Genomic DNA, 24,308 nt, shown 5'->3' with positions numbered 1-24,308 from the left:
TGTGGGGAGTGAATAAACTCCAGGTTTTACTACTAAATAATATGTCTTAATTGTGCCACATTTACTTATTTTAATTTTATAAGGGGGAAATTTTTATTGATATGTATGTCTATATGCACCAAACAAAGAAACTAGTAGAATGTGGCCTACATTGTCACTCACATGTGTTATATCTTTTTGTCTTGCCATTTGTTTAATGGGAAGTAGTTTTTTGTTCGGGAATGTGGTCTATGCTACCACTCACAAGTGTCTCTCTCCTCCTCAAAATAAGAGAGCAAAGGTGTTTTTTCATATGCGGAGGGGAGAGAGAGAGACTCATGGGAGTGCTGGCATAGATCACACTCCCGGACAGATTAATTAGAAAAGACTTCAATATAAATAGATCTATAAACAATAAATACTAAAATCATTGAGAATTCATCGTGTTGTTATAGCTTTTATTCTTTGTAATATCCTTGGTTTGATCTTTCAATCAAATCCGTACAATAAAGCAAATCACAAGGAAAGGAGTATGATGAGCAAGTTTTCAATTTATTATGGATATTCTGCTAGTTGAGTTTGGGAGTGAAAGTTTTGATTTAAAATAGACAATTTTCTCTTAGTACTATCAAATGCTTTGCGAGCCAACTAGCATGAAGTCATGTTGGTTACTATCGATGCTATTGAAAGTGGCGGCGGAAGCGCAATCGATATGATATCAACTTACAAAAAATTTACAGTCTTGGATCTCAATAAACAGCATACATAGAACACAAGAATAGGAGTTAGGGTTACCTCAAGTGGCACACTCCTCCAAAGGATTGCAACACGTTCACTCAATCATCGTCTACTAATTCCCTTCAAGCCCCAAATCTTCTTTGTTCTTCGTACTTGAGGAAGAAGAAAACTCCCCTTCTCTTGCTCTCAAGTTTAATTTAAAAACAAAGTAATGTGTGCAACTAAATTTAGGCTAAAGCTGAATTTTTATCTCGTACAATTCTGACACCCTCCAATTCCCCTACAATGCCTCACATGGGAGTTGAAATGACCACTTACCCACTGCCTGGACACACTTCCCAAGGCAATGGGTAAGTGGTCATTTCACTCCTATGTGAGGGATTGTAGGGAATTGGAGGGTGTCAGAATTGTAGGTGATAATGAAAGCTTCTCTTAAATAGAAAAACCCTAATTTGAAGATTCCAAACAGGCTGACGAGATCTAACCACGTGATGTGATCCTAAAGGGTGATCATTAATTGCACAACAGGACAATCCTATCAATGGTGTAACCTGAAAATCCCCTATTATAGATATTTTCATTACACTTTGCCTCGCACTATCAACATCCATAATGCACGCTCACAAGTATCGAATTGAATAATTCGTTAAAAAGCAAGTGCATTATAAATCAAAACCGCGAGTGTCATAACCAATGATTAATCAAAATATTTGCAACTCCTTTCAAATATTATAAACTAATATTATCGAGGCTCAGATTCCAACCAATCATAGACTGACAAGTCAATACTTGGATGTTCACTCTTTTGGGTTGTGGAAACCTTATTGAGGGTCACTCCTATTCACGCATATATCCCACACAATGAGCGTTTGGTGTGTAATCAGTCCTGTCAGTAGAGATCAATCATTGGAACACTACAATTGCATAAAATATAAACGCAACAATAAGTGCCTCTCAGATGTGGGAAAAGTAACTACTGAAAATTTTACTTGTGAAAATAATGATGATAAATTAAATTGAAAATTTCGATGGATCACAAAGTTCAACACAACTAAGTGTCTGCATTTATATTTTCATGTTAATCTCTATTAGGAAAATATATAATGCAACAACCCTAAAACAGAGTGTCTAAGTCTGCCCATAGTTACAAACAAGTAACGATAAATATGGGCAATTGCACATTATCGAGATAATCATAACAAACACATGAATATGAAATTATAATAATTAATTTAATCAAATTAAATTGGGTTTGATCGACACATACATAAAATGTAAATAATCCAACAATTATAATGGCAATTACTCATTAATAATTATTTTAAAGCCTATTTGCATATTACTTGTAAAAGTTTTGTTGAGTTTTAAACTTCTATGACCTATTTGTAGTTTAGTAACCTGAACAAAATGGATCTACCAAAAAAAAAACTGAACAGAATGGACGAAGTATGAGGTTCGGTTTGTGATCCTCTCAATAAAGTTGTTTCCATACAAAAATGAGTAAAACTAACTAAAATGGGTTGGTTGATGAATTGTCATAGTTATCACCTAGATTAGCTTAAAAATGCCTTGATTTGGTTGTGACAAACTAATGGTCAAACCAAAAGGCATTCTCTTTTTAGATCGATGTGTATTGTAGTTTCTAAAATTTCTTGAGAGAAGAACATGGGTGTCATATGCTCAAACCTGCCCCATTACCACCTCACATTTGATCAGAATCATTGTAGGGGTATTGATGTTTATGTTCAAATAAAAATCCTCTGCAGTACTTAATTCTGTCGTGCTTTTGCAGTTCGGGTCTGCACGCTCAACACGTGAAAGATGCTTCATCCAACAATATGATTTCAAACAGAAAGAAAAAAATAAAATAAAATAACAATTGGGTTTGCCACTTTGGCAAAGGAAGCGTGTTAAATTTTTTTTTTCAAATATCCACTAGTGGGTGCTTTGTAGAAGATTAATGGTAAGTTAAATAGATTGGCAGGTTACTAGGTGAAAAGGAAGGGCAATTTGGATATTTAAAAACATGAGGGTAGAAGGAGATGTAAAAGTTTAAAAGCAGAGTAATATTAATATTAGAAAAAAGGTTTTAGATGGGATAGTTTTAATAAATATAGGCTACGTGTACGATAGTGATAGTGATTGCCTAAAAAAAGAAAGAAGCTTTGTTCGCAGCAAGGAACAAACAGCTTTCCTCTCCTTCCAATGAAAACCATGAAAGGCATGAAAGAGACCATCTTGAGAGCTCGAGAGAGAAGAGCGTGGGATCAGATTGCCACGAGGATGGAGTAGGGCGACTTGGGTTAATCCAGGCATGCTCTTGCTTTTCGATTTGGGACTTTTGCTGGTTCTTAGGATGGGTCATGCGTCATCTTCTAAGTTTAACGTTTAATAATTTGATCGCAGGTATATTGCCCCTCTTCTGGTAGGAATCTTAGATAATCATGCTTAATCACAAGGTTGAAATTCATTATTATATATGCAATTTTTTTCTTGTGGCGGTTGTTTCATTTGAAGAACTTGATTTATATATTGTAAAGGTTTAAGATCCGAAGAATCTGCTAAATACCCATGTTCCAATCATGCATGGTTTCTGTTGTTTTATTGAGATTGATTAAAATGTCTTACTAATCTGACTGTTAGAACTATGCAAGATGTTGGGATTTTCAATCCTTATATCATAGGTTGTAATGACTTCCCTTAATTTGCAGAAAGTGGCTGTCTTTTCCAGAAATTAGATATTGGGTCGTCTTCTTTTCTATTTTCCTAACACGAAGGCGGCCAAACGTCAAACAGTGAACAGTTCATGACCACTAATTGTTATGTATGTGTCGAATTCTTGGACCCGTTTCGAAGTATGACCCACTCCAAGATTTTTGGTGGTGACCTGAATGGATCTTTTTCTGAGATCTGTGATGGTAGCGGAGGAGCCCATCATTGATCTTCTGGGGGGTGGTACGACCCAACTTGATCCGATGGAGGAGTATTTGTATTCTTTACCCGCTTTATTGTAAGGTGTGAGAGATTTTGGGTTTTCGTTTTAGGGTTTAAGGGAGAAAGCAGCAGTGCCGTTTTGAGTGTTCTCCAGTGTAACTTTCTCCGATTTACATAATGAAATAGTTTCGCCTTCACCCGTGGACGTGGCACACCATACTGGTGTGTGAACCACGTTAAATCTCTGTGTCGTCTTGCTCTGTTTTTGTTTCTTTTCATGTTTTGGTTGGTATTTGCTCTAACACTAACGTATGAATGTAGTTCTTAAGGTTGAAATCATAGACATTAAATTGGAATTTTTCAAGGCACCAATATTTTCCTCAGTGAGACAGATTGGATGGTGGCCTTGTTCCCTTTTGGAACCCTGTACCTACCAGGGGATCAAAGCTCGGAGTTCTGTCTGAGAACTACATTCATGTGTTAGTGGTCATGAACTCTTCACTGTTTCCCCTGAAAATTTCAAACTGAATGCAGAGATGGATTTATTACAGTTACACTTTATAACCGTATAATTTCAAATTGGAGGTTTCCATTGAATGGTGAATCCCAATTGACGAACTTTTCCATGTGTGATGGCAGATTATATGAAAATGCCTTTTTTCTCAATTTTGAAGGAAAAACCAAATAGATAGTTTGTCTTTACGTCTTTACGAAGACATGAATATAAGTTCAACACACTTCAGTTTCTTAATAAAGATGAGTAGATTTGCATTCATCAGTGAGTCTTGTAAATTATTTGAGTTATTAAAGTTTGTTGCAAGCTATTTAAGATAAACCTTTGCGATGAATAGCATGTAAGCAATAATGCCAGTAATAATTATAAGAAAGGGAGTGGAAATGGGAGTTCCGTCCAAAAATGATTCCAAAATTTTCAATACATTTCATAATATTTACCAGAATCATGATGTGCTTCTTCAACTATTATGAGGCTTCTATACTTTATCCTAATTTCTTCTACATAGATTTCTTACATGGTAGGACACCTGCTATTTGTCCTTGCCATTCTGCTGATATGATTTGATACTTTGAGCTTGTGCTTGTGTATCAAGAAATCTACCACTTCAGAAAGCTAAGAAACGTTTTTTTTTTATATCGGGATGCACTTGGCAACCCAAGTAATAGGCCATGTTAGAGCTGCAATTCCAATGCACGCATCCCATTGTCTATTCCAGCCTCTCTGTATCTGCAATCTTGTTTAGAATTTTAGCCATCACAACCTAAGAATGATGGTTATCCCCAGGAACAACCTGTTCTTGTGTATCCCTTTAAAAATATTTTCTTATCTAACTTCCTAGAGTTGGAACTCATCAAAGACCTGACAGAACACAAAAGTACTGAAAATCAGGGTGTCCTATACTAAAAATACCTTTGAATTGTAGGGTCAAGAGGATCGTGATTTGATATAGAGCTTGAACCAAAAGAATTTCCCTAAATGATATTTGTTAGAAGTGGCTCGGTTTGATCGACTGGTGGTTTCTTCATGAGTTTCTTAGTGAGATGCTCGGTGACTAGAGATAAAGCTCCCAAAGTATCCATGATCCAGTTCACCACAGCAATTGTACAGTTGTTAGTGGACTTCACCAATTGCGACGTAGTTGATTACAAGAGCAGTAACATTCACAGTGATTTGTAATTGAATGTATTTCTGGATGTTGTTATAAACACATCTTCCCCTAAAAAACCAAAGCCACTGAAGCAAAGTTGTCATCCAAGATTATGATATCAAAGCTCTCCTTCGCTACTTCAGTGCTTAGAACCCCCATGGAAAATCCAATAGCTGCTTCCTTAATGCCGGTGCATCATTAGTGCCGTCGCCAGTGACTGCAACTACATGGCCTTTTTGTTTCAAGCATTGTGCCATCAAGAGCTTGTCAAAAAGGGTGGTCCTTGCCATCTCACGTATTCTCTCAATTCTCTGCATCCTCTCCTCTGCAGTGAAAAGTTCGAAATTCCACCCCTTCCACGACTTCTCCACTGTGCATGTTTTAATTGGCCCCGAGTGTGCTACACTTAGTAGTGATGGCCATTGCAGTACTGAAAGTTTTAGTTCCCAGTGATCATCTTTATGTCTACTCCAGCATCTGTGAAAGCTTCCACTAATTCTGTTTTTGCCCCTGGTCAACATGGCCCCAGTAATACCCATAAACCCCAGTAAGCTGAAGCCATCTTCTTCTAATCTTTGGTTAATCTCCATTTAATTTTTGTGCTCAGACTCTACCATAGGAATTTGTTTGTGAGAAAAAGCAATGATTGGAGCCTGTTAGCTGCCATACCTTGAATTTTTTGCTTCATTCTTATCCGTTGATCTTCACCATGGCTTGTATGGTTCTTTTACTCAGGTAATAACCTGAACGCTTCTCTAATATCATCTCAGCGGCTCTCTGCCATTGCTCATTGATTTCCTTCTTGCTTCTCTTCTTTATTGAAAAGCCACTTCGGGGAGTTTCCTCTTTGAATTGAAGCTCTCTCACAATGGAGAATGATGCAATTCCTTTTTAATTCTTCAACATCCCTGAACAATTCAGACACTTCTGGGGAGAGAGGTGCTTTCTCAGTTGGGTTGCCAGATATTTCTGGCTCCATTGCTGAAGCAGCCCTGTAAATGCTCCCAGTTGTGTTCAGCCCAATTCCTTGCAGCAACAGTTCAATAACACTTGGAGCAATGTCAAGGGAGGAATCTTCTCATGTTCTTTTGGCCAAGCCAAACCTCTGTTACTGTCATTTCATATTTTCATTCAAGGTGAGTGTACCACTTTTGTCAGTACAGATGGTGGTGGCGGATCCCCTTGTTTCACATGCTGAGAGCTTCCAAACCATTGCATGATCAGCCATCAATTTTTTCATAGAATAAGCAAGAGTGAGAGACAGACAATGGTGGACCTTTGGGGATTGCCACCACTGCAATGGTAACAGCACCAGCAACAATGCCTAGCACAGTATTCATCACATCGATGAGCTTTTGAACTCTGGCATACCAGTCTCATCTTCAGTTCGGATAGTGCTATATCCGCATCTGCATCCGATTAGCTATTGGACAGATACGGATCGGATATTTTATCCGTGTACATGTGAATATAGCTTTTCGGATAGCTATTACCCATCCGTATCCGCATCTGTTTAGCTTTCGGACGGATTCGGATAGTGCTAAACGGATACGGTCACGGATACGGAAACGGATTTCGGCTTTGCATTTACACCCCTAACAATACTACTAGAACGAGGACACCAACTGCCAAACAAACATTTCCTATGCTTGAAAGTGCAGCCAAAATTTGAACTTTTTCTTTGGAAAGTCCTGAAGGAAGGGTTACCAACTTAGACACAGTCTTTCGACATTTCTGACATTGGATAATCACTATGTTTGTTGTAACTTGGAACCAGAAATGGATTGGCATGTTTTTTTGTCTTGTGCTTTACCTAAACGTGTCTGGTTTGCAGCTCTACTGAGTGTACGGACTGAAGCCTTTAAAGCCTCTTCTTTGTTCCAGCTTTTCTGTTTTTTTTTGCTGGATCCATCTCTGGCCACAGAAGAGAAAATTCTCCTTTTTTCTATTACTTCCATTACGTTCTATTTTTTTATGGTTTACAAGAAATCAGTGTGTTTTTTTGTATATCTCTCCCTCCTTTCAACAGGTGATGTCTAGTATTCAACGGTAGGTAGCTGACTCAAGCATTTATTCCCCCCTCCCCTTGTTCAATGCAATTTCCTTTCCCTCAGTCTCTTGCATCATGACCTCTCCTCCTTTCAACAGGTGATGTCTAGTATTCAAACGGTGGGCCGCTGACTTAAGCATTTATCCCTCCCCCCCCCCCCCTTGTTCGATGCATTTCCCTTCCCTCAATCTCTTGCATCATGAATCATTGACCTTTATACCACCGCCACCTGTTGATCTATGACTTTTAGATCATCCAGTTCTTGTCTTGTCAGTCTATTTTGATCGCTCTTCCTCTTCCCATGGATGGGTGTGTATCACTTTTGAACACTGTTAACTTTATTTGGGCTTGGATGGAGTTTGGATATGCAGGATGTCAGCAAGAGGCACAAGCACAAGAACTGTGCAAGGGCTGGCAGGGAGCACAGCAGTTGCACCAGTGGAAACTAGAGTTATGGCTGAACCCTTCGGAGATAGTTCACTGGCTTAACCATGATACCCATGATCCTTGCTCTTGGGAGCTGCTACCATATATTTTAGATATTTTGAGTATTATCTCTGAATTCTCAGATGTATATATAGGAACTATAAACATTGATCTCATGTCTTTAGGTGCGCAGGTAGCCTATAGTGCTAAGACTAATGGTCATGTAAATATATCTGACTTTCTTTTGCAGTAAAGGCTTTTTTTTTCCATTAAAAAAAATTCTTATGCTTGAGGTTTGTTTGTCCAGTTGAGCTTCTAATGGGATCCACTCATTTGAATCAGTTTATGGAGCTCATCATTTATTTCATTCTATGTTCATGCCAACAGAGCTGACGAGAATGCGACCGTATCCATCCACCACTCTGGCAATGGAGAACAGGAAGCGGCTCCTGCTCTCATCAACTTCCGCATGATCGCTCTCCCGTCATGCTAGACTCATCCACTTGCAAACCAGTGGCCGTCTAAGAACAACCCATCAGCTGGAATTTGGTCTCAAATCTTTAGACACAAGGCATCTACTACAAATTCAAAGATGGATATATTTTGCCACCGCCCACCTCCCACCTCCCACCTCCGATGAGATCAATCTGGTTGATTGTTGATAACGCTTGACTACCTTCTCAAACTGCCTCGATTGATTGAAGTTGCTCACAGTAGACAAGGCAACAACAAGGAAGGCAGGAAAAAACTCGCTGCCATTATCATACCACACATGGCTCAGCCAAGCACCCTTTTGCCTTTTCATTTCTCTGTACCTCTTTAATCCTTTTTTAAGTTACAGTAGCAAAAGAATCTAGCAGGAATAATTGGAATAATATATGGAAGTCCCAGTCATTGGGCCTGAAGTTGAGCCCAGCCCTATTAGCAGAACCAGAGCGTGGTTGAATCTTTCATCACCATTAAAATTTCCTTTGAATTGAGAGCAAAATGAAGAAAGGGCAATTTCTGTTGAATTCAAGGACTGAAGCCATTTAATGAAAATAAATCACGGTCTGGAACGCTATTTTGGTTGCAAGTGAAAATTAAAAGGAAGGGAAGTAAAATTTTCAAACTGAATACAAATCATTCCATATTTGATTATTAAATTTCACTTTACTTTGCGTAAAATAAAAAAATGCATCTAAAAAGTATTATTACTCAATATGAAAAGAAATTTAAGTAGTTTATACAATCTTATGTTGAGTATGATTTCAAAAAGAAAAAAAAAAATTGGAAAATTTCCCATGCCCCCTTTCTTTAATTTCCCTGGAAATCAAACAGAGTCGAAAGAATTCCCATTCTACAGAATAATATTTTCTTCAAGGAATGAAAATAATCATTTGGAATAAAACTCAAACTAAGGTTGTGTTTGGTATGATTTCTAGGTCGGTTTCACATTTTTTGGATGATTATAATTTAAAAAAAAAGATGTTTTTTTAAGTTAAGTAATTGGGATTTGCTAACATGCACTGCTAAGAAGGTGCTAATGTGCACCAGGGTCGGGTTGGTGGATCCACCCATTAACTCCAATTTTAAAAAAATAATATCGACTTTTCATATGCTATTTTAACACAGTTAGTCACTTAAGGTACGGTTGATAGAATCTTTAAAAAGTAGGGGAGGACATTGTCGTTTTTTAAAACTTGGGTATTGGATTGATATTAAGGAAACTTAGAGGGGAGGGGGATGATATTTCCCCTTAAAACAATTATTTTTATCATCTGAGAATGTGAAATCTACCTAGAATGCATACCAAACATAGCCTTTAGATAGTTGCATCCAACAAACAAGTTCAGGGGCCCACACACTGAGAGAGAGAGAGAGAGAGAGAGAGAGAGAGAGAGAGAGAGAGCAATGTAGGACTCAATTTGCCACTGATTGGAGGCCAAAAGCCTACAACTAAGAGACCATGATCATCTCAAATGGCCACCCAAGTGTACAACACAGGCCAAAAGCCAAGAACTCACAACTAATGGACCATGTGCCCATGATTACGATCTTTTAAAATGAAGTTTAAGATCTAATCACAATTCTGCAGGCTAATTGTGCTTTCGGACCCAGTTGAGCTCATCTATCCAAAGACCACAAAGGTTTAATAGAATTTTTTATTTAAGTGGTGTTACAAGAGCCACACCTGCTAACAGAACCCTGTGGAATTGGATTTGCCACATGGTAGGTGCTTTCTCATCCATCTTTTTCTCCCCCCCCCCCCCCCCAAATAATTATATAGGAAGAAAAATTGATCCAAGAGACATGCATAGTGACATAATCATTCCAATGGTTAGTTTCTTAAGAAGAGAGTATGGTTAGTCTCTTTATCTCCCCAAAGGGGGGACATTTAGTCTGCTTTTAAGCATACAGGAAGGTTGGGTGATAACAAATCAAATGGAGAACCATGATGAGATTAGAATTAGTTAGCTGTGCTTTGGCAAATGCAATGCATCTGGAATTGCTTTTACAGCTAGATTTCTTAGAAGAAAAAAAAGTCCTACTACCAGCTTCAGAGTATGAAATGGATTGATTTTCTTATGCGATATACAAGGCAAAATCAACCCAATCAGAACTTTATAAGAGTCTGAAAGTGTCGGCATTTTGATAGGAAGCTCATATTTTTCATGACAATCCACATACTGCATTAGATCAAAGAAATAGGACCAGATCAGCTTTCTGCTGAAGTGATCTCTGAGGTGGGTCTATTGTCTTCCTGTATGGGTAAAGCCTGTCATATGAGTGAATTGTACAAAGAAGGTACAGCAAACATAACCATATTGGCAGTCCTTCATAACCATAGCTAGCATATTATTATACTGTAGTCATGTTTCTTGGATATTACTATACTATACATATAATTGATCATATGTTTCTAGATAATGTATGGCAGTTGTGTTGTTTATATTTATCAAATCTCATCTATGTTTAACTATATACTAATGCTTTCTTAACAATCACGCAGGGCTCAAAACAGGGATCATATATAAGAAGGGGGTTGGTGGGGGTATAACTGATATCTAATCGGTAGCCTCGTCATCAATACTAGGAAATGTCTTTTCAGAGTATCTTTGAAAAGCAGTGGGAGCTTTTTTCTTCTCTTTTCCTGCTGTTCTGTCGCTTTTCTGACTGATGATCCAATTGAGGCTTATTCTTTAAGTAGTAGATGAACTAGTCTGGCACTCTCACAAAAATTAAGCTGTTTGGAAATGTTTATAGCTCTTTAAATATGAACACAATTATGATGGTATGGAGTTCATAGCCTCATAGGTTTCAATTTTAAGACCCTGACCTTTATATTCTTCTGGTAGATGAACTCAAGCCATTGAAACAGATTATCTCACCATCTCAGCTTCTTCAGCCTTGTTGAGATTGCACTGTTTGAATTGGTGACATGGGCAATGAGATGGGAAACCAGAATGTATCTCGAATGCAAGGTAAGCTTGAATGTCCCCAACCCTCTCACTTGTCTTCAGAGAAAACATTATCAATTTTCTGTCTTAATCTGGTTTCTGTATTAACACAGAGCAAGATAGCATCAAGCTTGAAGCTTCAAAAGAATCCGTGGAAGTGTCAATGGCTTCAATTGATGTAAATGGGGCAGAAGATGCAAAACAACAGATTGCTTCTGGGGACTCATCCGGAGCAGGTGATCCTAAACAAACAATCAATGGAAGAGGTAAGTAATGTTTTTAAAAGTTTGAAGTGTGGTTCAAATCAATCAAGCATGTTATTTGCATGCACCTTACCGAAGATACTTGAAGCATCTATATCTAATTGACTGTCTATCTATCTATATATGTTTGTCTGTCCATCAAGGCATCTATTTACTTTAGTTTGTTGGTTTGTGCCACTCCAGAGCATGACAAAACTGAAACTCAAGCTCATGAGGGATCTTCAAAAGTTCCAATGGGTTCAAATAATCACAATGGCATGGATGGTGGAATGGAGTCAGTTTCATCTATTGATGATGGAGAATTTCATCCGCAAACAGGTTCACCCTCTAAGGAGAACTTGCCCAGAACAATGGACAACCAAATTCAGAGACAGGCATCAAGTGGAAGAGGTCAGTACTAACTGGTTTTATTCAACAAATATATAGATATGGAATTTGTATTTCACAAAATTTTAACATGGAAATGGGAAATTATCTGATTGATTAGCTGCATATGTTTCCAAATTTTTCTTCAAGAAATCTCTCATGTTGTGATATCCTAGAACATAAACATACTATATAGATATATGTTCTTCAATATATTTGTAGTGATTAGTTAAGAGTTGCAACAGAGGGAGAAGAGGCAAGGATTTCGTCTCTGGATACAAAATCTATAGTGGGTCAGGCCAGATCTATGGAATTGGAGACCATAAAGTCTGATCAACATGAATCCACCATAGATCACACTGAATTATCAGTTTCGTCATCTGAATCTCAGAAGACTAATGAGCACACAGGTTCACCTTCTGAGGAGAACTCATGGAGAAAAAATGAGAACCAGACTCAGATTCAGGCATCAAATGGAGGAGGTTGGTATCTAACTGGTTTCTTTCCAATACAAATGAATTTCAATATCGCATCGGACTGTGTCTGATTTGCGGCATCTGTTTACAAATCTATCCATACTTATACAATATAATTATGTTGTCATGTACAAAGTAAAAACATACTAGACAGAGAAATGTTTTGCTTAATATATTTGTGTTGATTAGTTTAGAATTGCGACAGAAGGAGAAGAGACGAGGTATCCATTACTGGATTCAAAATCCATGGTCCCTAACCCCCAATCTGTGGAATTGGAAACTGTTACCAATCAACATAAGTCCACAATATCTGCTGCTGAATCATCAGGTCCATTGTCAGAAATTGGGAATTCTAATGAGCATACAGGTTCAGCTTCTGAAGAAAATTCATCCAGAATAAATGACAACCAGGTTCAGAGAGAGGCATCATTTGGGGAAGGTTAGTATTTAACCAGCTTCTTTTTAATTTTACTGGTAGACATGGAATTTTGATTCCTCAAAATTTGAATATACATGAGAAGTCTGTCTAATTAGTAATATATGTCAACTAATTTTTCCTAATAAACTATCACTGTTATAATACCAAAAAGAATATAACCATATTATGCTGAGATATAGGTACCTTAAAATATTTTGTATTGATTAGTTTTTTTTTTGGTAGAATGTATTGATTAGTTGAGTTGTAACAGATTGGGAAGAGACTAGGACTTCATGTCTTGATACAAAATCCAGAGTCCAAAACCCCGAATCTATGATATTAGAAACTCTGAAGTCTGATCCAAAGGAGTCCACTGAAGCTCACACCGAACTATTTGTGGAAGCCAGCAGCAAATTTCCGGGAAGCAGCGGGGACATTCTCAGACCAAGCAGACCTCAAGATTCTGAGGAGAAAGAACAAAAGCTAGAGGATGATAGTAATATACCCCATTCCTACACACAAGTAGAAAAGATGGAGGAAGATATGCCAATGGAAAACATGGAATCCCAAGACAAGGAGGTGGTAGACATTATCAATATCAATGGGGTGAATTCTGAAATCATAAATGGAAGTGAAGTTTGGAACACTATAGATGGAATTGAAGCCGAGAAGAGTGCAAGTGAAGAGCAAGAACCCACCTTATCGAATTCTCTTCTGAATGATGGCAGGGATTCCAGGGTATCACAATCTGAAGCTCTTGCCTTGACCAAATCACAAGACTCCTTCCAAATAGAAGCTCCTGAACCAGAATGCAAATATGTAGTTCTGACCAACAACAGAATAATGATAGAGAATGGATCAGAAAGCAAACAGAAGAGGTATGATTCTAACACAACTTCGCTTTCTGAAGGTTTGGTGGAAGAATCAAATGCAAATAAGATCAATATTTGTCAAAGTGAGTTTGTGACAATAGGCTGTGATCATGAAGAAGAGAGAAAGGAAGGTGAACTATGCGATTCATACAAACCCATGATCCAGAATGGTTTCCAAATTGATGATGAAAATGTGCCTCTGGATGTGTTAAAACTCAACATGCAGGATAGCAACCAGAACTCGATTTCAGAGATATCCTGTAAAGAGTTGGAAGGAGAAACCAAGATGGTTGTTGGGGACATAGTTCCAACAGAATCAATTGTCACTGATAGCAACCATGAAGAGGGGAAACTCCCAACATGTTTGTCCCAACCAGTGGAAAAGTTTCTCCCACCAGACCCTGTTTCTCTAGACGAGTCTCAAGTTCCCAAACAGGACAGACTAATAGAAACTGACACTGTAGATTCTAGAAGTGGGTCAACCATAGCATCAGATCGAAACAGTTGTGATGAAGTTGATGTTAGAAAAACTTCCAACTTTGATTCAACAAACTCAACTGTAGAAACTATGGTATCTTTGGAGAATGAGAAGTCTAAGCAAGACCTCTCACAGAATCAGGGCCTAGACCAATCAAACTATCAGGAATTAAGTACAGTGGCACTTGTGCCATCTGGTATGTCTACTGATGGCTCTCAGGGACATGAATCAGCATGTGATCTAACCAACCACACGTGTGACCACAACTCAAACTTTGATTTTGGAACAGAAGAAAACAATGACCATTCTGTCAATGAAATGAACCAAGACAACATCAAAGGCAAGGTTGATGTTAGAGCAAAGTCCAGCCTTGGACTTTACATCCCGAGGAAAGAAAGTGAAGCCCCCCCCGAAACCCAGTCAGAGAACAAATTTTGTGCAAAAGATCAAGTTTTAGGTAAGCAGATTCATGCAATAGACAAAGTTTATGTACTCTTAAGTTGTGGGTATGAAACTCTCTTAAGTACTAAAAGGTTGACTACTGTTTTGACTCCAGTAGATTTCGATTTCCATGTTGAGGTTAGTAAACCTCTTAGCTTTGATTTTGAACTCCCACTCGAAGAAAGGATAGATGAATCCGATCGAAGCCCATTATTGTGTCAAGAAAGAGCTGCTGCAAAAGGTGATGTCTTTCAACTTAAAAGCTGTGATTCTGAAACCTTTTAGTAATCAGAGTTGATGTTAATATTGAAAACCCAGATGCAGGAACTGAACCACCAGCACTTAGAGCAGGTAAAGAAGAATCTGGAAGGGACCAATTACCAGATGAAGAGATGTCAGCAGAAAAGCATGTCATTGCATTGGGAAGAACCAGTTCAGAGAACTTAACTCCTCTTCTTGACTTTTTGAAAGAGGGAGAGAAGTATGAGAAAGAATCAGCAAAGAAAAATAAAGGTCCTGTAGCAAAGAAGTCGGCAGAAGATGGATGGAACTTGTCCACTAAAAAAGATGCAGCTATGTCATCAACCAGAGTGAGAGAGAAGCGCAAGCCTAAGTATTCTCTCTTCTGCAACTGCATGGGTTGTAAAAAGGTGATTCAATAGCCTTTCTGGATTCATATTTTAAATTTTTTTCATTCCTTTTCTCAGTGGTTTTCGAGTGTGATCAGCCATTACTTGTGTTCCTTTTCTTTTTCATTTAAATGAGAATTGTCTGTAATTTGGTGTATTTATTCATTATTGGCTTGAGATAAATCTAGTGGAACAGAATATGGAGTGTGTGTTATAAGCTCATTCACTGTCGGTGTTGGCAATATGGAGAATAGTTATATCAGAGGCTTTCATTTGAATTTGTGAATCAAATTTGATGTGAGACTAGCTTTCCATTCAAACTTTTAAAAGCTCCCTCACCCCCCCCCCCCCCCCTCCTCTCCAACCTCCATGAAACTGAAGTTTGGTGATCATAGTTATGGATGACAAGTTACAAAGTAAAATATACAGAGGAAAACAGGAATAAGAGGATCAGAAAGAAATTATTGAAAGATACAAAATAGAATAAGTACAGATTTGAGGAAAGACAGAACAGAGGTAAATTCTAGAAGAACAAAATTGTTTGTAGTTGACATGGCAAGTTCCTGATATCAGTAGGCAAAAAAGAAGAAGTTTTAAAGCAGACATTACCCATCTTAAGAAAACCCAAATGCCCAAATTACAGAGAGAAAACGTCAATAGAGTTTCTGAAACTCAATCAAAAACCTTAAAATATTCTGCACTAAAAAAAAAACCTTTCATTTCTTCTAAAAACGCTTACCCTAATCACACTTCAACGAAAACAGAATAAAGAATTCTTGAAAAGGAAGTTGGACAAGTAAAGATTCAGGTCGTAGTTGATCAAGAATTCAATAGTTCTAGAAAGTCCAAACTGACAAATTCAAAGTGTATTTTATCTTTTTATGGTGGAAGATAAAGTGGACAATGAACAATTCATATCTTCTAACCCTAGGAATTGGAGGTTCTTAGCAAATAGTTGAATGGTCAACGGATTGTTTAGCCTACACGATTCAATTGTTCAGATCATTCAAACGACATGGTTAGACTGTCAATGCCTGACTGTTCTACGTGACATGCAATAAGAGAATGTCAAGACATGGAGGTCTCTCTCTCTCTCTCTCTACTCTCCTACTTAGAATTGAAATTTAAAAAATAAATAAAAAATTCATGTGGAAGACAAGTGCTGCCAAATGGAAATTTTTATCCTCTCAAGTCCGGTGCACCTGTTCACTGCACCACACCATTTGAGAGTGCATTTTTATTCTCTCAAGTGTGGTGCACCGTCCGATGCACAATCACATACACCAGAATTGAGAAGATAAAGATCCACCAAATGGCACCTTATCCATTGGCATTGGAAGATTTCATTTCGATGATTGATTATCAAACGAATCTTGCCCGAAAAGAGTGACCTTTTGATATAGAAGCCAAGCTTCTACTGTGATGATGTGTGTTCACATAATGACAAAGTACATTGCTCATGGCCATATCTTGGAATTTTTTTCGTGCACGATTCCCTAGTTCCTCTCACAAGAGGGGGGTGGACCCCACCTGGGCAGACTGTTCAGTCAGGTGCTCCAGGTGGGTCCCACCCCCCTCTTGTGAGAGGAACTAGGGAACCACACCGACCAGGAATCGTAGACGATAACGACTCCATATCTTGATAAGTCTTTGGGGATATGAGAACCTGGTAAAGTGAAGGGAATGCATTCTCTGTTCGGGAGCGTGACCCCTGCACCCAGCACGTGGGCTAATAGAAGAGCATTCGAAAACATCAACAAGGGCGGCATTTCGGCTTTTCATGGGGGTTGAGCGGTCATTTCACCCCCTGTGTTTGGGTGCAGCGTGCGCACTCCTGGAGATAGTTCTTTTTCGCTAAAGTGAAATATTTTTTTTAAAAATTTTCCTTTTTTCCCCTGTATTCAAAGTTATTGGAGTCTAAAGCCTAATTTGGTATGATTTCTATTTCAATTTCATTGGATGATTTCTATTTCGGAAATTGTTTGATTCGATTTTCGCACCTTATTTTAGTGAAATAGTAATCAAATGGAATAGAAATTCTGAAATAGGTGAGGAGATTAAAATTGAAATTGATTTCACTCTTGCTCTTTAATGAGTATATGGTTACTTTGATTAGTGAAGTAGTAATTTCATGTTAAAAATAAAATGTCACCCTTCTTCTTCTTTTGTTCTCACCACCACCATGCCCCCACCACCACCGCCACTGGCCCATTCCACCACCATTACTGCCATCGCCACCGTCGCCGCCGCCACCACCATCTTCTCCCAAAGAAATATAGAGAATTTATTCTTAAAAATTGAACTAACAATGGGATTTTTTATTCTTGAAAATTTTCAAATTATTGCAACCAAAACAATTTCAATTTATTTAAAAAAATCTATTTATTGATAATTTCATGAAATCAATCTGAAATTGAAATCGAAAATCATACCATATTGTTGTAATTCGCTGTATTTATTCATTATTGGCTTGAGATAATCGTTGTTTTTCCAAATAAAATTTGAATTTTATGAATAATTTAAATAGTATAATTTTAACTTATGACTGTTAGGGTTTTGACTAAGAATTAACTTATGACTAGCTAGATTTTGATATAAACATGTTCATAGCTAACATATATGACCAAAATATATAAATAATTTCTTAGCATCTTTGAATTCAAGATGGAATATGAAAATATGTTTTTTTTCCCAAAAAAGAGAATATCACACCTATAGATATGGTAAGCGTATCATATGAAAATGTAATATGACTTCATCATAAATTCATAATCTCTAATCAATTTTTCTTTCTTTTTCACATTTTTTGACTTCTTTAAACGAAGTATCATAAGCTTTGTATTACTTGGTCAACCAAAAAAAAAATTCAATCTGAAAAACATGATAATATAATAAAAGGGTTTTGGATATAAATAATGCCATTAATTATTAAATTTAAAGGACATAAAGTGAAAGGTGATGCAAAAAATAGACAACTCAAACCAGTCAAAGAGTAGTTGGCAACTTAAAAAATAGGATGTGTGGTTACCTCCTTATTAGAAAAAAAAAAAAAAACCCTTTTTAGATTTGTCATCAAACACCCAAACTAAGAGTCTAGTTTCTACTTTGCATTGCACAAATCCTCTCCAATGAATTAGAGAAGATTTTGTTGGGGGTACAATGTCTAGTATTCCATACTTACATTAGTGATTTGATTCCAAAGGGTTGTTAAGAGACTGTAGAGGCCTTTGAGGTCCAGAAGAATTGACCCATCTTATGAATTAATTTCCGTTACTAGGGTCATGATGAACTAGTGGGTTCATGTAGGGATTCGAGGCAGCAGCCCACCGTGGATAATTCTTTTAGGCTTATATGAGTATTTCAATAAACTACCTAATAGGGTTTTGCTAGATATTCGTAGCAAAGATGGTCTCTGGAATCAAATTAGAGAGAGGTACAAGAACAAACGATTGTAGTCATATTATCTCCATTGGTAGTAAAATATATCTCATCTCATCATAAACGTACGCGATCTTGCCAAACCACTTAAAGCCTTGTGCTGTGATTGTTTATTTACGATTCCATTTCTTTTATGCATCGTTTTAGGTTATTCCACCACCCGCTTCCCTGCTTTGGGGGATCAAAAAACTCAATACATGTATTTTCTTACAACTATTTTAAAAAAAAAGTTTGGATTATCTGAAGTCTGAGACTGAGGAAAGGCAACATCCAATCAAATCCAAGCTTGCTGGATCAAAGATCTAGTGACAGTATTGTCCATAAAATTAAAAAAATTTCTTAAAATCTTACTAATCTGTATTAGAGGCCAGATACATTGATTTTTGAAAGAAAAAAAAATTATTAATAAAAGAAAGCACCCCTTCCCCACCTTCCTTTGGAACTGAAGATGAAAGAATAGACTACACAAATTACAGAGTAAGACAGCTAAGTTCCAGTCTTGTCTGTTGAAACTTAAGTTCTCTGAAACAGATGAGTTCCTGTCCCCAAGTATTTGTCTGTTTGGTGAGCTTTCACTTTCAAAGTTTCACATTTTTATGAAACAAAAAGAACAGAAAAAAGAAATGATTCTCAGAAATAAAATAAAATAAAATAAAAACAATTGAAATACAATTTTCTTCCTCCTTTTAGAGGGAAGATGAGAAGAACAGGGGAGGAAAATGAATGAATTTGAATGTAGTTATTCTTTTTCTTTCTTTCTTTTTTCCTCTGCAATGAAATTAATCCTTAAACTGTCATCATCATCTTAACAAATTCTTCATAATTAACCTGACCATCACCATCCAAGTCAGCTTCTTTAATCATCTGCTCTACTTCTTCATCTGTTAGTTTCTCACCAAGATTGATCATAACATGCCTCAGCTGAACAACAAGAAACAAATCCATTAATTAAAAATTAAGAAAACAGTAAGATTACAGCTTTTAACTCTAATAAAATAAGATTTAGATCAGAAAATGGTTGAAGCCCACCTCATTAGCTGAAATATAGCCGTTCTGATCCTTGTCAAATACTTTGAAGGCTTCTTTAAGTTCTTCCTCTGCATCTGTTTCCTGTAAGAAACATCAAGAACAGAATTCAGCCATAATGGATTCCTATTGAGCTCTTCCTCTGGAATTATATTTTGAGGTTCATAACTAACCTTCATTTTTCTGGCCATGAGAGTCAAGAACTCTGTAAACTCTATAGTTCCATTTCCATCCACATCAACATCACTTATCATGTCATGGAGCTCTTGTTCAGTTGGGTTTTGATCCAGTGATCGAATCACTGTTGCCAATTCCTCTATGGTGATGCAACCTACAAAAAACCAAAGACCCACAACTTGTTCATAAATTCTGAGTTAAAGAAAAGGAAAAATGGAGAAAGAATGATAAAAAATGCAAATTCCCAAAAGAAAAACAGAACCCACCATCTCCATCTTTATCAAACAGACTAAAAGCTTCTTGAAATTCGACGATCTGTTCCTCAGTAAGGATGTCAGCCATGATTGATTTGCTCTTCAAGTTAAACACAGAGAGAAAGAGAGGGAACAAGAGAGGAAGCAGGAAGCTGAGAAAGAGAAGCAACCCAGAAAGAAGGAAGAAAGATCCTTGGAAAGTTGATAGGTTTTGGTTTCAATTCCCAATCTTGGCTGGGTTTATGTAGAAATCTGATAGGAGAGTTAGGAGAGTTAAGTAAATATCTTAGAAACAAACATTTCTTAAATTTTACTTAACAAAGTCAAATACGAACCTTGTGAAATTTCTCTTCTATTTTCATTTTTGCCGACTTTTCTCGACGTGGGGCCCTTACATGTAAGGGGAAACGAAAAAGAACTCTGACACGTGGCATCTGAGTTGGCATTCAAGAAAGGAACCCACTTGTTCCTCAACGCGTGATTCCAAAAAGAAGGATCGGTTTTGACCAAAGTGGGTCCTCACAAGGGAGACGGTCTGGATCGTTTAATTCGACTCATGGACCGTGGGCCGTGGGCAGGAAGTCCATATTGACATCTACGAGATGTAAACCAAGAATTAAAAAAAAAGATAATAATAATAATAAAAGATGTCAGATACGCTTCTGGTCCGGTCTATCCAAATCCAGTAGACTGTGGACCAGACCATGACGATATGACCTTTTCTCTGTCTCTTTAAATTTTATTTTTAAGGAGAAAACAAGTCAGAGAGACAGGCTGTATGGGTTGGATGTTTTGCAGACGAGAGCATTCAAGGAGAACAGGGAAGATTTGGGGATATGTGACTAAGTTGTTGACTTCTACTCATGGTTTGAGGTATCGGTATCACTATCGGATCGTTCTATTCGATCGATTCGTATTGATACGATCGATATCAATTTTTGATCGATCTTGTATCGGTGGATCAGTATGGACAAGTGTAAAAATGAGAAGAAAAAAAAACTAAGTTTTTTGATGAAAACAGAGCCAATCCAAATCGATACAGTCGATCCAAATCAATATCTGCAGATATCGACACCGATTATTAAAACTCTGCTAGTTACACTTGTACAGTTTTATTTGTAATGCTCAAGTTAAATGTCATAAGTTTGGTTGGCCAGAAATAAATGGAAAAGAAAAAAATATATACCTCTAAGTAGTCACTATACATAGTGAAGTACAATGTTTCAATATCTGCAGTTTGGCAGGACATGGCTTAGTCCATGTGATAAAGAATTCCACATACATCTAGAGGGCACACCCACTACACGAGTCTCCCATTACTACGGGTTTTGAGAAAGGTCATAATATACACAACCTTACCCTTGCTTTCTCAAAGAGATTGTTTCGAGATTCGAATCTGTGACCACTTGGTCACAATGGAACAACCTTACGATTGCACCAAGGCTCGCCCTCACTCCACATATATCTCAATAGTCAAATTTTAGTTTTAAAGTAAATAAGAAAATTTGCTCGAACTATGATTCAAAGTTTTAGTAAATTTATCAAGATATCAAATAAAGATGTAATTTTATTTACTTCCTTTGATCATTTTAAGTTGAAATTGTATGGTCCTGTATCACATAGACTAACCATATACTGTTGCAACGCAGTAAATAGTGAAACCAATAATGAGTATATATGTCTTTTCAATTTTTCAAAAATTTCCAAATTTTTATTAATTCTTTTCCTTTCAACTAAACGCATATATGTAGATGATGGGATGAGTTTTAGTGATAAGTTTGTATGGTCCATTCATGGGCCGGGCCCATAGAGGTTGTTCTGAAAGAAGATTCTATAGAGGACGTATAGTCACCTAAATATTATTAGTTTGACAATTCAACAAATGATCTTAGCAAAGAAAAGATTTTGTAGTCCAACCCGAATCCGTGTTTTTTTTTTATTTTTAACTTTTCGTTTTCAATTCTCTCACGTCAAAGCTCAGCCAATGGTTTCTCCCAAGTCCCAACTTTTCTATTTTTTTTCTTTTTTTTTTTTTTTTGTATTTTAAAAAAGAGTGTTTGTTAACTATTTATGTTTTAATGGTGTTACGATTGGAAGAACTCATCATCATAAACTAGTCTATAAGGAAAGAAAATCCAATATAATATATGCCCCATATCCATGCCCTTAAGGGACCGATGTGGGACTATTGTACATAACATTATCCCATTCTTTAACTGTCGACATTCTAGTTGCCCACTTCGGATCAGGTAGCCCTTTCTAGGCGACTCCACCTTGCTCTAGAATTCTGTTCGGCGGTTGGTAACCCTTTCCTAGCAACTCGCACTTTGGCACCAGGTTGCCCCTCCTAAGTAGTAAACCTCAAAGGACGGGTCAATATAGAATAGGGTTCACAAATCCCCTATAGAGTTTTAATATTAATCTCAAAATACCCCCATGATATCTTCTCACGCTCATCGTTCAACCTACGACAAATGGATTTCCATTCATTATGACTGAAGTAAAACTCGAACCCAAAACTTATTTCAAACTTTTGTTATCGTCTTTTCAAGATGTTACTTCCTTCCTAGGATAAGCTTAACCATTGCTTTGATTAGGTTTTCTTTATTTTTTAGAATGGATCACTAATAGAATTTTTCTTTTAAGAATATATTTATAGGTTTATGTACTTAAAGAGGAATGGACATGCCACCCACTCCATGCAAGCGGCTGGGCGGTCTTGTTCAATGGAGGAGTGGATGGGAGGGGCACACCCCAAACGACATGTCCACCCTTTTCCCTTATCCACACGTACCAGTTCTGTTAACCACCCCACCACCCCCTCTAAAAAAGAAAAGAAAAAAACTGAAAATACTACAAATCATTTACTTTTTTTGTTGATAAGTTCATATTAAATACGGGTACGTGGGAACAAAGAAGTAGAGCACGTGCAACGCGCTTCTACGAGATAATACTAATCTCACCTCACTCTCACTCCCACGCTCACGCGGTTCATTGACTTCTCTACCATCATAAACATACCATATGAACTACGTGGTACGTAGGCGGAGTCGAGTTCCAGCAAGCTCACACGCGCCACGGACTTGGACTTTCATAGATGAAGACACAAAAGAGCATTCGCACAGTGAGGTCTCGTGATCAAATCTTTGTCGCTGTATAATTTCTTGGGGCCACCCACCTGAGGCTAACTACGGTCCAGAAGCTCCTGGTTAGTGGGTGGTATGGGGGTCATGTACGAGCTCAGGGGGGATTTAATCGGCCTAAAGTCGGATACCCCTCCTGTCTCCAAAAAAAAAAAACCAAAAAAATAAAAGAGCATTACCACGTGTACTGTAAAGGCACACGTACACACAAGCAAGCTTCAATGAAAGTAAGTAATTAATTGGTCATATCAAATGTGGGAAAATTATCTCCCCAATTTGCCTTCCCGTCAATTTTCTCAATTCCATCTAATAGGGGGAGGTGGACCCTATCCAAGCAGTGCGTTCGGATAGGAGGTAGGATGGTCATTTTCAAACCCCCTATTAAATAAAATTGAGGAAATTGAAAGGCAGGTAATTTGAAGGGATAAAGATCCATCAAATGTGACCCTTCTAATGTGGTATAAATTTACAGGTTTAGGTTGGATTTTCACACCAACATTTCCGGATTTTGGATTGGTTCATCTGGTTCAATACTGTTGGTTTATATTTGAGGGAAGATGTATGATTAATATCATTTGGCTCGATCACAGTCGATCTCATTTGATAGGGATTGAATTGGATCAATCTTGGCCCATAATGATCTTGATAGGGATTGATCGATCGATCTCAATTGATCGTGATTGGATTGGATTGGATCAGCCAAGACCAGCCAAATCAACTAGTGGTGATACTATGTCAACCAAAAAAGAAAAACCTTCTTGTTTTTTTGGGTAATTGATGAAACACCCCTTGAAAATGGAACGATACTCAGATCACTTCCCTCTTATTTGAAAATACTCAGAACACCCTCTCTACAGTACTGGTGTTAGTCTGATGTTAGTTAGGTGAACACCCCCTGCTATTAGCGGCTCCACTGCTGTGCAATGTTGCAACAGTGCAACCCACCTATACCATTTGACCATGGCCGCCGCTACAACCCCCCAAGGCACCATTCGACCACTCCGCCGCTGCAACCCATCATGGCAACACTCTGAGAGACCTGAACTCCGACTGTAGCATTGTATAAGGGAGAGAAGAAGAAGAAAGAGGAGAAAGG

At 37.6% G+C, this 24,308-nt stretch overlaps 2 protein-coding genes and 2 pseudogenes across 2 annotated transcripts; 1 reads left to right on the top strand and 3 right to left on the bottom strand.

The window, feature by feature from the left end:
• Positions 1-4,798: 4,798 nt before the first annotated feature.
• On the bottom strand, positions 4,799-5,905 carry LOC122643754 (annotated as a pseudogene).
• A 197-nt stretch (positions 5,906-6,102) lies between these two features.
• Positions 6,103-8,596, bottom strand: LOC122643753 (annotated as a pseudogene).
• A 2,616-nt stretch (positions 8,597-11,212) lies between these two features.
• Positions 11,213-14,565, top strand: LOC122643752 (dentin sialophosphoprotein-like). Its single transcript, XM_043837338.1, has 7 exons — positions 11,213-11,255; positions 11,345-11,497; positions 11,678-11,884; positions 12,106-12,342; positions 12,542-12,775; positions 13,026-14,466; positions 14,562-14,565. Exons 1-7 carry the CDS (start codon positions 11,213-11,215, stop codon positions 14,563-14,565), a joined length of 2,319 nt encoding a protein of 772 aa, XP_043693273.1.
• Positions 14,566-19,384: 4,819 nt separating this feature from the next.
• On the bottom strand, positions 19,385-20,228 carry LOC122642827 (calmodulin-like protein 8). Its single transcript, XM_043836431.1, has 4 exons — positions 20,082-20,228; positions 19,812-19,969; positions 19,642-19,722; positions 19,385-19,533 (listed from the first exon to the last, which is right to left on the bottom strand). Exons 1-4 carry the CDS (start codon positions 20,155-20,157, stop codon positions 19,399-19,401), a joined length of 450 nt encoding a protein of 149 aa, XP_043692366.1. The 5' UTR covers positions 20,158-20,228; the 3' UTR covers positions 19,385-19,398.
• Between the last annotated feature and the right edge of the window lie 4,080 nt (positions 20,229-24,308).

Source organism: Telopea speciosissima, chromosome 10, assembly GCF_018873765.1.
Source record: "Telopea speciosissima isolate NSW1024214 ecotype Mountain lineage chromosome 10, Tspe_v1, whole genome shotgun sequence".
Classification (NCBI taxonomy): Eukaryota; Viridiplantae; Streptophyta; class Magnoliopsida; order Proteales; family Proteaceae; genus Telopea; species Telopea speciosissima.
The sequence above is the reverse complement of the archived record's forward strand: the minus strand, read 5'-3'. Positions and strand labels throughout refer to the sequence as shown.